Below are 15,584 nucleotides of genomic sequence, written 5' to 3' on the forward strand. Positions count from 1 at the left end.
GAGAAACATATCACCTCAATCTTCAGGGTTTAAGTGTAAGCCAAGCAGCCCTTCCTGCTTCCTGCTTCATGATGGCTTCTTGCTTGACTTACTCTTTCAACCAGAAGACGGAGGTGATCTGCTTGTCCAAAAGTCAGTTGACTTTCAATGGACTACACGGTGTTATATCCCAGAAGATAGAATTCAAATCCTACACTGGAAACTATTACTTAATCAATGGAAGAAATGCTGACATTTTCTTTGAAAAATTACACGTTCAACTATATCATTCATTCATACCAACACAACACTATGCTTTCCAAAGGGAACTCTAGTTATACCTCAATATATATAAATGAGTACACTGTTGTGTGCGACTTTGCTGAAAGAAGTTATCTTCCATTCCGCAAGATAAAGTTCAGTCAGCATGGACACAGGGTGTGAGCACAGACATAAGCTGTTAAATGCCAGGGAGAGCAGGACTGCAATGGACCAAGCTGGCAACAAGAGACAATCCAAGAAGGAATGGCTCAGAAGTTCCAACTTTAATGTATCACAACCCAGTGAATAAACAGAATGAGATAATTCTTACGCATTCTATTCCAGACTTTACGAACATTCTGCACGCACACAAACACACACATACTTAATGTTCTCTGATTTCATGTATACTGGTACTGTTGTCTCATAATGGCTAACCAATCTGGTAGGCAGTGATTCAAATACCTAACATGTGGAGCATTATCCAGTCACTATCTGATCCCTGCCATGACATCACACAGAAGACATGCTGTCACGAGGCATGATAATAATCTTGCTCTCATCGCTTGCGTGCAGAGCGAGACCCATCTCACGGAGAACAGAGGAATCGACTGTCCCTTTACGAGTCATGGAGGCAATCACAGCCTGGTTCTCAAAGTTGTTCTCACACAAGTTCCGAATTGCCAGCACTACCCACTGCATTATCACTGTAAGTTGCGTCAAGGAATAGCACAGTTGTAATGGCATCTGTTGTATTGCATGTGGCAAGCAAGAGATAAGATTCTTTCAATCACATTAGAAATGAAATAACATAATAACAGAATCACAAATTTTGCTAATGATGGAGTGCATAAAAACTTCAGTCAAACCCCTCATGTAAGGTTTCTTTGGGGAGTGGTGAATCTGAATGCAGGTAATTTATCACTAAAATTGTTAACTTGGTATCAGTGTAATTGAATGTTAAATGAAGAAAAACTTTAAACTAACAAAAATTGAATAGGGATTCACTGTACAGAAGAAACTGCAAGTTGAGTGTTGAAAGAAAAGTTCCAACAGAAATCCAAAAAATGAAAATATTAATTTAAAGGAAGAAGAGAGGAAGCTGGAAAGAATAATTATAACACTTGGGGGGCTGACATTGGACAGAATGAATTAGGTAACTACACACATCGTGAGGTAAGCAAATAGCACAGATGCATTAAACGGAATATGTTTGATATGATTAGCACATGTATTGCGAGACATATGGCAANAAAAGAATAATTATAACACTCGGGGGGCTGACATTGGACAGAATGAATTAGGTAACTACACACATCCTCATGAGGCAAGCAAATAGCACATATGCATTAAATGTAATATGTTTGATATGATTAGCACATGTATTGCGAGACATATGGCAAATGAAACTATTATGACAAATCTTTATATAACTACCTCAGAACTCAGTTCAAGTATCATCAAATAACTAAATGCCATTTCATGCAGAACAGATGCATGAGGTATTATTTTTTTTGCTAGTGGGGTGGGACTAAGTCCCTTGTACTGCAGCCACTTCTGGCCTATTGTACCAGCCCCAGATGATAGGTGAGGGTGATTGTGGAGCAATTGGCGGAATGAAGATTGGCAGGGGAAACCGAAGTACTCGGAGAAAACCTGCCCCAGCACCACTTTGTCCATCACAAATCCCATTTGACCAGACTCGGGATCAAACCCGGGCTGCCGCGATGGGAAGCCAGCGACTAACCATGTGAGCTATGGCGCGGCCTTGCATAAGATAAGAAGTAACATCTGTTGTTGTTGTGGTTAATGTGAAACTTGTAACCTTACCTCACATCTNACCGGAAGCCAGCAACTAACCACATGAGCTATGGCATGGCCTTGCATGAGGTAAGTAACATCGGTTGTTGTTGTGGTTAATGTGAAACTTGTAACCTTACCTCACATCTTAGTTCAAGCAGCAACAAATGATGAAGTGACATGGCCTAATCTGCTGCAGTTATGGCTAATGACACTGTAGCATTTAGTGCCGTTGCTATGCAACAATGGCGAGAAGGAATATGCACTGCTTGGTAGTGGCTGGTGAACACGTCAACGATATCTGGGCTATCCATAGTGTCGATTAGTTTTTTACAGTCTCACATGCAACACTATAATCCATAAAGTTCATTAAAAATTATTCTCTTCAAAAGTTTATCACTACATGTTTCAACCAATGTGGTCATCATCAGGTGTTAAAATTACTAGGCAAGAAAACTGCTGTCTTCTGCTGTTGCCTATGCTGTTAATATATAAGTCCCCTCAATGCACATGTGTGTTTGAGTTGGTGCGTTGTATTCTCTCCTGCTGTGTGTCTGGTTTTCGAATCATGAGCACAGGAAGCAAAAGAATCTCCAATGTGAGAATCAAAGGCTTGCTACGGAATGGCTGTTGGAGCCACAGCAGGCAGAGAAAAGACTTAGTGTGTAGTGATTTGTAAATTGGGGAGATCAGCAATAGCACTGTAATTACTTGTGGTTCCAAGTGGTGGGTACAAGTGGTCAATAAATCCATTTCACCAATCCATACACTGCCTACAGTCACTCCTACATATGTGATGATACCAATTATGGCTAAGACAAGGTATCTGCAGCTAGAGCTGGGTTGTAAACAATAATGGGTAACTGATGTCACAATAATGAAGCTATGATGGCAGGAAAAGGCAAGCCAAAAAAAACTGGACATGTTCCACCCAATATGGAGACAAATACCTTTGACATAAAAGTCCAGTGCCTTATTCCCAGATCACCAATTACAAATAACAGCAATGAATGTTCCTCGCGCTACGAATCATGAAAGGTATTACGCATTTCCTGTGGAAATCTATATGCTATTAAACAGAAAGATTGAACAGGTAAGGGTAAAGTTATCCCTGCACTTAATTAAGTACTACACCCTCAAGACATATGGAGGTAGAGCTCTACCATTCTCAACCTCAGCACTATGGAGGCAAGTGGTCAGCTTCATGCCCCAGCCACTCTATCCCTGAGAAATAACAGATTACACAGACTTAATTAAAAAGGCTGCCTCAAATCAAGACCAAGGAAGCAATAAAGGATAAAACTTTACAATATTTGTAAAGGAAATGTAAGTTGCTGAGGATACATGGATTTCTTGCATCGATATTACAGCAGTCCAGAAGAACAGGGATACAATCCAGCTCTCGAACCTGAAAAAGCACAATAACGTCAGTTGACACAGAGAAGTGGGAAGATAAATGGGGAAACTAGGGAGGAACAGATGTGTGTGGAACAGATCACTCCAGGCCACACGACGTGGGACAGGATTCTCATAAATCTTGTACACCACCTGTGGCGGTTCTCACCACTCTGCTTTTATCAGCAATGTTTCTTAGAGACATAGTTTTGACTTCATGTTCCAAAATACAGAAATCCATTTCTTCCTCACCCAGTCCAAAGATATTGTGTACTGTGCCATTAGGTAAATTCAAGCTCTTTTCTGACACATTTACATGAAATAAATAGAACAAAGAGCATGCACTTTTCTGCAATAACAAGTCCATACAACTTCAACACTGATTACTAAGAAATATTTTCAGAACAGTCTGGAAACTAATTTATTTGGTTACACAAAGCAACAGTTTGTGGTGGTAAACATGGGACATGAGACAACAAACTTGGGCTTGCTTTGCAAGCAAGTGACATGTCAAAACTAGCAAAAAAATTCACAGAAGTTTATAAAATCTGGTTAGTGCATCCACATGAGTTTGCCACTGGCCCCTATCCTGAATGAGATGAATCTACCCCACCCTTATTCTGTTTCATACATACGTTGAAGGCATCAATCAAAATTCTGCATGATATTTCACAATATGCTACATTCTTACAGTGTGGGATCGCTAACCCAACCAATCCCTTCAGCCTAGAGAACCAACCCTTGATGGCAACCTGTGACCACTTATTTGACCTACTCTCTATATCTGGAGACCATCTGCAGCCTGCAGACATATCAAGCTGTGACGGCAGGGGACCCACTTAACATGGATCTCTGTCTCTTGCTCTCAAAATGAATACTGTAAGAACCAATCAATCTCTGACCTGATTTTGGTTTTCTGGGTGTCTCCAGCAGAGGTTACCCAGCAGTTTCACTAAATAGCTTTTGAATTCAAATGCAGGGTGCTCACGGATGTCACTCCTTTGTGTGGAGACTGACAAGTCAGACAACTTCTGAATCAATGTGAAATTGTTCTCTCCCATTTTGCCCAGGCTGTGCATGCTCGTCAGCAATGCTGCAATACAAAACCAAGATAAAGTCATCATCACAGCATAGATGCATGGGAATGGAAGTACATCTCAACACATTTCAGACTCCAGAGGAGACGAGTTTCACCCTCGAGCTGCTTTATCTCCATGGAAAAGAACAGAACTCTGAACAGGCTCCACAACCATTGTGGACATAACGACAAAGAGAAAAACACCATCACTACACAAGGAATTGAACCCCGACTGCCAAGCCTGTAACAAGTCACTTTATGAATAGAAAAATTTTGCTCATAGAAAAATAATGTACTGGCAAACCATGTTTATGATTTACTCAACTGATTACCAGTCAAATTAACCACTACTGACTAAGAACAGGGGATTTATATCTCCTCTTACTTAAAGAGTTTGGCAGCCAGACTTTTAACTTATTGTTTGGGAATTAGAGTCTTTTTATTCCTGGTACTACAGAGTGGGCAGCTCTATTGGGGATAATGCTATTAGTACTGAGAAAAGGCAACACCTGGTCAGCAGTAGGTTTCTCTGAAATGTTGGTACCTCTCTACCAGACTACATAATGAAGTAACCCAGAAGAGTAACCTTCACATTCACTGCCAGGAAAACCTCAAACCTCTCCAGAGATAAACACTACAGACTCAGGGGCCGCACTGAATAGGTTCGTCTCTGAACACTGCCCATACACTTTACAAATACTGTACAGCAAACTGGAGCTTACCTGAACATGTAATGAGAAGGGACATATCCTTCTGCAACTCTGAGAGATATCTGCTCTTGGCAGATGCAGAGGCCAAGAGTTGCAAAAGTTCTGTCACTTCTTCAGGTTCCAAACGTTCCACATACTTGTCACAGGTCTTCATAATGCAGTCAGAACAATCTTTGAACTGTCTGACCAAGAACTTGATTGACGCAACAGGAACAGAGGTGTCACTGTCTGTGACCATGCACTGCAGAGTCTCAAGTAAGAGGAGACGGTATGTAACGTCAACTTTATCATACATCTTTGGTAAATATCCCACGCCTGACAGCAACAGTTGAACAGCATACAACCTGGAAGGATGGACAGGCTGTGCAACTAACTCTTATGTGATATATATATTGCTGGAAGGGAAAGGGAGTAATTTTACAGTGCCATCAACGTTGAGAAGAAAATGGACTATACGATGTCAAATGGTAGGATGAATGAATGATGAATTCGAAAGGACTTGCAAGGAAGGGTCATAGCATAATCAAGGTAATATCCCAGTATTTGCAAGGCTGAATTAACTCAGGACAAGGTTCAATGGGAACATTTTCTGATGAGTGTTATGAATTTTCATGTTCCATAACAACAGAACATTTCCCTCATATTACTCACCACTGAGCTGCATCTAACTTCACAGTCAAAGAGTAACTCTTCCACCTTGAAGATGGAGGCAGCATGTTCCATTGTAACACCAGTAATGATCTACCAGACTGTATGGTCTCATTTGCTAGCAGACAGTAATCTTGACAGTCACCACAATTACAGCCCCAAATCTTATATATTATAACCCCAGATCTTATATATTATTTCTTGTTCAAGAAATTCTGTGCCACATAACCGCAGTTGATAAGGAAGTCAGGATAATCAGAATTAGCATCTGTTCAGTTAAAAAGGCTTTACAACTGCAGTCATATTACATTTCTTAGGGGACACATTTTAAAATCATTCATCCCTTGCACACAACCATATTCAATGGTTAACATGCATATCTGCAATTTTGCTTTGGGTACCCACTTCAATGAAATATATTTCTCCAAGACACATTCACCTCCTAAGCAACCTTTTTAAAATTTCCCAATCTATGTTTTATACCAAGTTCCTGTTTCCTCCATTTAAAAGCATCAAAAATTCAACTTTCTGGCAGACTCTTGAAGGACCTTGCATGAAACTTTCTTGATAAGCTGAAAATCTACTGAAAAAAGTGAACATATGAACCTATACTCCTTCAGAAACAATCACAATTGATACACAAACCCAATACCAAGGGACAGATACCTCCTAAAAATATAACTTACGCAAACTCTGAGTTTTTAGCAGCATTGTCTAACAGGATTTCCAAAATTTCTTTAGAATTCTCTACAACAATTCTTATGTCAGTACAGCCCAGTAAGATGTTGTATATCACCATTGATGAATAATTTGCAACTTTCACATCTTCGTGCTTCATTAGAGTTCTGAAACAGAAATATGCTTCTACAAGTCACAATTCCTTACTTAGTTACAGCACGGCCACATCATTACATCATACTATCCACAGTAATATTAATATACGGGGCATCTTGGGTAACGTCTGTATTCCTGTCTTCAGGTGATTTTGCTGCTACAGCTGTGTAGTCCACTGACAGTCAACCGATATTTCAGACGAACACGTTGCCTCCATCTTAAGGGTTGATAAATATGCTAAACAAGAAATCAGCATGAAGCAGTTAGCAAGCAGAGCTTATACTTCAGCCCTGAACATGGAGGCAACATGTTATTCCTAAATGCTGGTTGACTTTCAACAGACTACATCCCAGAAGATAAAAATTCTTCATTCAGCCCCTAACAGAAATGAACACCAAGAATGTTCCTGGGAATAAAGGGTGGCTGGTGCATAAGGCTGCCGACCTCACTGCCATCTGTGAGCCGATTATCTAGAAAATGTGGGAGCCTCGACATCTCACAATTCTATAGGCCTCCACAGTCTGTTGCTGGGATAGCTTTATCTTTTATCTACTTTTATTTATTTTTTCCACCGCTGTGCGAACCTCAAATGATACACGATCTGAATTATTTTTATACTTTCTCAAATTAGTGGTTGGCATCAGTTCGGTGTTTAAATGAAAGACAGGGAAAATTAAAAAACTCACAAATATAGGTAGCATACAATGACACATTAAGATGCTGGAATGAACAGCACAAAAAGCTGAATTGAAAAATTCCTCAAAGACACTATAAAATAATGAAACACAAATGATGCTTACAAAGACTGCTACAGAAAAAGATTCCTTAATATCTACAGCAAGCCATCTGAGGACAATGATGCTCATGATCATGCCTCCTTCTCCTTATCATCATCATCATAATCAATCTCGGTGATAAGAAAGTTAAGGATTCCTCAGAATGGAAATGCAGTCCATATACCCAAGTTGCAATCACCTAACTGACTGCATTATATTCAGACCCTGTTATATTGCCTTTAAAATACTCACATTAAGACTTCTGAGCACTTATTCCAAATTACAGGCTGAGTTCCCTTGTTGTTCACAACAAGGTTTCCTAAAAACTGTGTTCCAACTTGTAAACAAGTAATATTATAGTGATTTCCTGTCAGTGAAGCCAATGACTTCAAGATGCTGCAGGTTTCATCAACAGCTATAGTTCTTTCAGTCAATGCTTTCTGGATCCTGGGCTCACAAACACAACTGTTTCTTAGTGCTCGGAAAGTTTCAGTCACAGCAGTAGCTACATGTAGTGAATCAACCTCAAAACCATCAGCCAACACATGCAGAATTGTGCCTAAATCTTCTAGCACCTGCAAGGATAATCTTTTCCTGAAACAATATTGAAATACCATTACAGTGTCACAGTGGGGGCTTGAGAAATAACGTTTGCTTGCTCTACAAGCAGTAATTTGTGTGGTTTATATTAACAGCCCCATGGCACAAGCCTAAATGGCGCCCCACATGGCCATAAGTTGCAATACAATACGAACATATTTAAAAATAAATCTGAGTCACTTATGTGCAACTTACAACATGGTGACAATAAAATTTGTTCTCTCAACACCTGTTCAAAGCCCTAATTTGTGGAAAGCTTAAGAGGCCCACCATAAAGCTTAAACATTTAACTATATTGTACTAAATCTCATTTATCTTAAATATGTGTCAGAATACACAAGAGTGTCGAAAATGGAGCATAATTATTTAACTTAAGAAACAAATTAAGTTAACTAAAATTAGACCATTATTGTAAATATTTACTGGTGGTCAAGGTGCCTGTGAGCAATAGGAATCACTGCTCTCACTAATTTAAAGTTAACATTACAATATTAATGTATAATAACATATATAAATGACACACACAAATACTGTAAAGAGTTATCCACTTTGACAAATTATTATATTCTAAGTACACCGAATGTCATGTTCCGCTTTTAGGACTTTACCTATTTTCAGGTTTCGAAAATGCCTCTGAAATTAACGTCAAATTGTGACCAACTTCTGTCCACCTTCTGTTTATTACAAGTTCAGTCAAAGGCGCCAACCACGGACATACTTCATCACTCGCGGTTCTCTCATCCTCCATTTTCAACTGCTGGTGTATGTCACGATCTGGTCACAGCGAGTTGCAGACTTGATAATATATATCCAGCTAGATTAACCATTGGACATTTTATTTATTTAAGCATACCTCAAGCCGACCCTTAACCCAAACCCCACCTGATGAGAGATACCCCACTAATCACATGTAACTTTCATAATTTTAGAGCTGTGGGTCAGAGGGCACTTTTATCACTAAAAGGCATTTTCGTCAACTTAATTTCCTCTCACATGAATTTAGGTATAAAGCGGTATTAAGTGTGTTACGTATAATCTATCCATAGGCAAGATTCGAGCAACTATCGTGACTAAACATATTTATACAGAACTGTCTAATTTGAGTAGAGAAGAGGATTTCTGGTGAGCGACCAGTCTACCCTCTTTAAGACGGAAATAATAAAGTACGACTTTTTCAGTGACATCTATGGCAGAACTGAAGAGCAAATTACAATGATATTGTCTATTTGAACGCTATTTCCATTGCACTACAATTAAAATGATGACAGTTACCTGTAATATTACGTTACATCGTAAAACTAGTAAAAATTAGGTATATTTAGTTGTCAATAATTTGTTCAATAAGAATCAGTTAAAAATTACAAGTCATAAACAACTGAGGTAAATTTCATTAATTACACGCGTTGACGTAGATCAGTGGAGTAAGTTACCCGCCCATATCAACCATAAAGTACAGCTCCTAGTATCATTTCGTAAGTAAGTTATATTTTAATGCAGGATCCTTTCAAGTGAATCAGTACTAAATGCTTGAAAATAATAGTGATTTGTAACTCTTTCGTCTTTGTTACTGTCCGAGAATTTGGGTGGTTGTATATACTACAGGGAAAGTCTGGACTATATGGGTTAATTTCTTGTGATGACATTGGTATTAAACTGTACTCGTCGTCGTCACTCGTCGTTTCTATAATCGCAGTGTTGGCTCTACTGTGATATTAACTGTGATTGTCGTGACTGGCTTATTTCGAAGAAAAAGTCGTAAGGTATTATTAAAGATATTGCATTTGTAGCTGGATCTAAATATTTACGGATATAGTTTGGCATAAATTTGTGAAGTATGTGTTATATATTAAGTACAGATAGTTACTGTGCGTCTATATGTTCCAAAGAAATTAAATGACTAGGTTAGGTTTCCAAGTGTACCGTCATTGAGCAGGTATATATTTGAATTTTGTAAGAGTAAAATAAGTATAAATAAATTAACATTTTACTTACAGATGTTTCTTACTCGTTCTGAATATGACAGAGGTGTCAATACCTTTTCTCCAGAAGGGAGACTCTTTCAGGTAAGAAGAAAAAAAGAATTCATATATAAATTAATTCATTTTTGTCTGTGACGTTTAGATAGCATAGAATTCAGAGTTACTCTGACATCACAGAAAGTCGTATTAATTGCAGATTAGATTTCCTACTGTTATTTCTTTTATTCACACAGGAAGCTGCACTTACTAATTTGTCGACATCAATGTGCTTAAGAATACGTGGATGAAGTTTGCCTTAACTTTTTGTGTTGATAGGGAACTACAGGTTTAACTTAACTGTGAATAGTTCTTATACCCACATTTTATTAATGCATTTTTTTTTTCGTAATGTTTGACATGGTTTCTATTTTAACATAACCTGCATTATCTGCTCATCAGATGTAGCTAACCTGAGATGTTGATGTTACAGCATTGTGGCTCTTGGCCTTTGGCCTTGACACTTATTTAGTACATTGAGCATTTCAGTGAAGATGCCAGTTACCTTTTTCAAATAATGGCCATGCAAGAACCTAAAAAACAAGGATGATGAGAACTAAACTTAAATGTGGCAATGAATGGTAAGATTTAACCATTTCTTTTCTCCCCCCACCAAAACTTTCATAGGTTTCATTGTCACAAGAACATTGGTCCTTACAGTTCTGATCGATATTTTGCTGCAGTGCTGTGTGTGGTACTGTATACAGAAGCACATAGAAATAAAGAAAATTATTTTAGGTGGAGTATGCAATTGAGGCAATCAAGTTGGGTTCCACAGCAATTGGAATATGTACTTCTGAAGGGGTTGTTCTTGCAGTGGAGAAGCGCATCACTTCGCCACTCATGGAACCAACAACAATTGAAAAGATTGTGGAAGTCGACAAACACATTGGCAAGTCAATTTTTGTTTCCTGTGGGTTATTTAACGATTATTTTAGTATTGAGGCTATGTAACATCAGACAGTAGGATGACAGAGAATTAAGATGAATTGGAATTGGTTTGGAAGAAAGCAGTTGTGGTATAATTGAGGTACTGTACTGACATTTTCCTGGAAAGACTCCAGATAAAATTGAAAGACCTCACTCAGGATAACTGGTGTTCCAATTGAGATTTGAACGAAGCAACTCCTGAATGCAAGTCTGTGGAACATTCTCTGCAGTTGTAATGTTGATAATCCTGTTACCGACATGTGTTACATCCAAGAAGATAGTACAATTCATAATCACTGCTGTGAGTTAGAGTAATGTTGTGCTGTGTCATTACAGGCTGTGCCGTAAGTGGCCTAATGGCTGACTCGAGAACCATGATTGACAGAGCAAGAATTGAATGCCAGAATCACTGGTTCGTCTACAACGAGAGGATGAGCGTGGAGTCAGTGGCACAGGCTGTGTCAAACCTGGCCATCCAGTTTGGAGATTCAGACGATGATGGAGGGGCAATGGTATAACAGTTTTATGCTAGCCTCAAGTGCATTTGTAGCTGTTCTGCTCATTTAGTTGTTTTACATAATGTCTTAAATAGGAGCCACATGCAAGTGAACACATGGAGAGCTTCTCTGTGGCTAAACACTTCGCCATAAAAGTATATAAGGAAACAGCAGCAAAGCTCAATTCATTCTTAACCACTTTACTGCATGGAAGTGAGTGGTTGACTAAATACTGTGGCTGTTTTTAACTCCATAATTTCTCTCTGTGAGTAGAAGTAAAGCTATCTCTGTACCAGACCGTGAAGGCCCATAGGGTTGTGAGACATTGAGGGTTGTCACCCTTAAACGCTGGCCGCGCTTTAGTCCCCAGGAAAATTATTTAATTAATTCCTGGTACTCATTTCTGTTAGAGGCTGAGTAAACCCCAGGGCCTAGTGTAGCTGGAAGGATTAGGTCAACTGCAAAAAAATCCAATGACCTCATCGGGACTTGAACCCACAGCCTTCAGGCTTGTAGCATAGCCCCTCAACCACCTACGCTACCGCGTGCCCCCTAATTTCTCTCTGTTGCTTTCAATTTGTAATATTAATCCTGAGTGATTATTTGGGGAATAAGTTAATGCAACTGGGTTCAGTGTAGAGAAAAATGGCTGCAGTATCCAGAAATTCAGACTCTAGTTCCTAAGCCCATTAGCAGTTTTTACAGACAGAGGTTCTGCTTCTACTTCCTCCTCCTCCTCCTCCTCCTCCACCTAATTCTTTGTTTCTGCCTTTCCATGTCACAAGAACTGATGAATGAAAAGTCTAGTGTGTGTGTGTGTGTGTGTGTGTGTGTTTTTTTTTTTTTTCATTTTATGCATCCAGTTGTGTTGTTATATATTTTAATCATATTTTACTCCATAGCTGTTGTTTTATAATAAGTTTATAATTGTATTTTTATACTATGTGTTTTATAATGTAACAGTTATCAAGTATCCAGCTATACTTGTCACATTGAAATGCAGTTCAATAGTGTGTGAATATAGTAATCATGTGTTTTGCCTGATGATGGCTTTAAAAGCCGAAACATGTAGCTAAAGTAATTTTAACCTTGACTGTTATGTTGTTGTGTTACGACAGAATCCAATAAAGAATTGTCTCTAGTCTCATATTTCTTCCCCCAGTCTTTCCTCTTCAGTTTTTGATTTCTTGATGTTGTTTGATAGCTGACTGAACCATTTTACCCTGGGTTGACGGAGTTATCCTGGCAAAATTCTTCCATAACCTGAAGGCAGTATTTACACCAAGACTGTATTATAATTTAAAATACTCTGTAAATACCTAACAATTTTGAATGTTCTTTGTTTAATTTCAGAGTCGTCCCTTTGGTGTAGCCATCTTGTTTGCTGGCTGTGATGAGAAGGGCCCACAGCTTTTCCACATGGACCCTTCTGGAACATTTGTTCAGGTTGATGCAAAGGCAATTGGCTCAGGAAGTGAGGGGGCCCAGCAGAGTTTGCAGGAAGCATATCATAAGGTACTAGTATCAAATCAAGAATGTTTTGCTGTTCTCCCATCATAGCCAGTATATTCCAGCAGCAGTTATGTAGATTGGGTTGCCATGTTATAATCTTCAGTTGGGCTCTTTTTAGGCTTTTCATTATCTCTAGTTACATTGTTAACTGTGCTGCTGATTTGGTTTTGTGACCTTATCATGTATTTATACTCAGTCCATGGAAAGAATTCCTATGGGTGGTGGGGATGGTGGTGCTTCAGGCTTCCCACTTTCTGCCTACTGTTGTGTTCCTCTGGAGCTAGCAAAATTATCACGTGGTTATCATTGCCAACTTTTGTGTGAATATAATAGGTACATGGTAGGAAGGAAATGTGGGGAAGTATACTGGATGGGAGGAACGTAACAAGTCAGAGTGATGCAGTGTATGTTGAATCATGGTATTTCTTTCCTCAGCCTGAGTGTAGTTATGTCTATGGTTTGTTGGTCTGTATTGTTGCTGGCACATAGAAGAATTTCAGTGTTATTCTTTGTGGTATTTGTATTCTTACCCTAACATGGAAGGAGAAGGAACTTTGGGTTTAGCGGCCTCCGTAGTCTAGGGGTAACGTTCCCACCTCATGACTCAAGGTACACGGGTTCAAACCCGGCGGAGGTCGTGGAATTTTTAAGGGTGGAAAAATTCAGGGAGCAAGTCCTCTGGGAGGGACTTTAAGCCATGGGTCCCATGTCGTAGATTTACGGCACGTAAAAGAACCTCATGTCTCTAGGAGACCTCTGAGCTAAATTAGGCCAATTTCCCACCCAAGTAGTTTCCAGTGCCTCCGGTAGATGGGGGAGCTTAGGTACCACTGCCAGAGGAGGGACGACCTCACTGACAGAAAGGGGCTAACTATCAGATACCACTGCCAGCAGAAGGCCGAAACCTCGCTGGCAGAAAGGGAACGATAGCAAGCACCAGTACCGGTAGGGGATGGAGACAGTAGAAATTCAAAGGGGGACGCACAATAGATCAAACTGGTCGTGGTGCATGGGGTAACCCACCCCCTCAGTACTGAATAACTGAACTTTGGGTTTCATAATTTTATGCTTGCTGTTTTAGTCGATGACACTGAAGGAGGCCCTCATTGCAGTTCTCACAATCCTAAAACAAGTGATGGAGGAGAAACTAAGCTCAACTAATGTGGAAGTGATGACTATGACACCAGGACAGCTATTTCACATGTTCTCAAAGGACGAGGTTGAAGAAGTGATTAAAGATATTGCATAATGTATTGTCATGACTATTTGAAATCACATTTTTCATCTTGGTACTAATGGTACACACGCTCGAGCTATGTAATGAAAAGTGTAGGTCAGTGTTGCTGCCTGAGAATTTCAGCTTCCTACTTACTGTATTGTCATGGTTGATATAAATGTAATACCTCGATTTGGCAGGACATGTCACAGCGTCTTCTTTTGGTACTTTTGTGTCAAACTTTTGCAACCACAGAAACGAAACTTATACTGAAGAAAGTAAAAAAATCAAACTATCAGTTTGAGTATTACTGTCTTCTGGAATGTGACATCATGTAGCCTTATAGAAAGGGACCAGTGATTCAGAGAAACCTACTTCCTCCATCTTTATAGTGGCTTTTCACCCTGAAGATGGGGTGAGCAAGTTCCTCTGAAATGTTAGAAAACTTTTTACCAGACTACATGGCATCACATCCCAGAAGACAGTAACACTCATGTTCACTGCCATGAGTGTCTGGCTTTTGTTATATAAGCTTTAACAATCTGCCCGTACAAGGTGAATGTAAATAGCAAACATGACTTTCATTCTGGGCCTTCTTCACTGTTTTGAGTTTCCCTAAAAATGTGTTTTGGAAACTGGATCTGGTTCTCTCATTGGGTATAAAGGCAGAAAGGTTCCAGTGATTGAGATTAGTTCTTTCGAATGGGCCCAACTGAATAGGAACACTTTTTTCTTTTACACTTGATGATTGAAATGGATCCAGTCTTTCAGATGTTGTTTTTGGGGAAACTGAAGATAATGGAGAATTTCCAAAATAATTGTTAGTGTACTGACTTGTTTGTGTGATGTTGTGAGAGCAGTACAGAACATATGTGCATTTTGCAGTTGTACATCCAGGCAGACATGTAAGTGTTCTTCTGACTTCACATTGACTTCTCTTGCCTTGAAAACAATAATTCTTAATTTGTCAGAATCACTGTGAAGGTTTTTATTTATGATGATATTGTGTGGTTGTGGGCCACATCATCTGAAAATGTAACTGACACAGCCATGAGTGAAATAAATGAGAATTAATAACTCTTGTTATATACAGTGTTTGTTTTCATATCTTCACATAAATGTGATTTCAGTTGTAATTTTGCAGGTTTTGGTGGTTTCACACTTGTGGATTACTTAAATTTAACAAATTGTGTATGTGGTAAAACCAAGCACATTGGCTCAACTAGGAATGCTTGTGACATGCATTCATGTGGCACCTGGTTCAAATCTAAAATAATATACTGATTATCCTGCCTGAGGTTTTGCATAATTGTCTTCAGCAGTCCCTCCAGAC

The 15,584-nt window shown here is 39.1% G+C and overlaps 2 protein-coding genes across 2 annotated transcripts; one reads left to right on the forward strand and one right to left on the reverse strand.

The window, feature by feature from the left end:
* Window positions 1–502: 502 nt before the first annotated feature.
* Window positions 503–9,211, reverse strand: LOC111868967 (ataxin-10). Its single transcript, XM_023860104.2, has 7 exons — window positions 8,690–9,211; window positions 7,734–8,075; window positions 6,558–6,716; window positions 5,236–5,567; window positions 4,338–4,528; window positions 3,385–3,448; window positions 503–947 (listed from the first exon to the last, which is right to left on the reverse strand). Exons 1-7 carry the CDS (start codon window positions 8,827–8,829, stop codon window positions 754–756), a joined length of 1,422 nt encoding a protein of 473 aa, XP_023715872.1. The 5' UTR covers window positions 8,830–9,211; the 3' UTR covers window positions 503–753.
* A 547-nt stretch (window positions 9,212–9,758) lies between these two features.
* Window positions 9,759–15,337, forward strand: LOC111868963 (proteasome subunit alpha type-5). The gene is made up of 6 exons (XM_023860098.1): window positions 9,759–9,841; window positions 10,076–10,144; window positions 10,835–10,988; window positions 11,363–11,538; window positions 12,877–13,038; window positions 14,117–15,337. The coding sequence occupies exons 2-6, from the start codon at window positions 10,076–10,078 to the stop codon at window positions 14,282–14,284; spliced, it is 729 nt and encodes a 242-aa protein (XP_023715866.1). The 5' UTR covers window positions 9,759–9,841; the 3' UTR covers window positions 14,285–15,337.
* The last annotated feature ends 247 nt before the right edge of the window (window positions 15,338–15,584 follow it).

The sequence above is a fragment of the Cryptotermes secundus genome, unplaced genomic scaffold (genome assembly GCF_002891405.2).
Source record: "Cryptotermes secundus unplaced genomic scaffold, Csec_1.0 scaffold1090, whole genome shotgun sequence".
NCBI lineage: Eukaryota > Metazoa > Arthropoda > Insecta > Blattodea > Kalotermitidae > Cryptotermes > Cryptotermes secundus.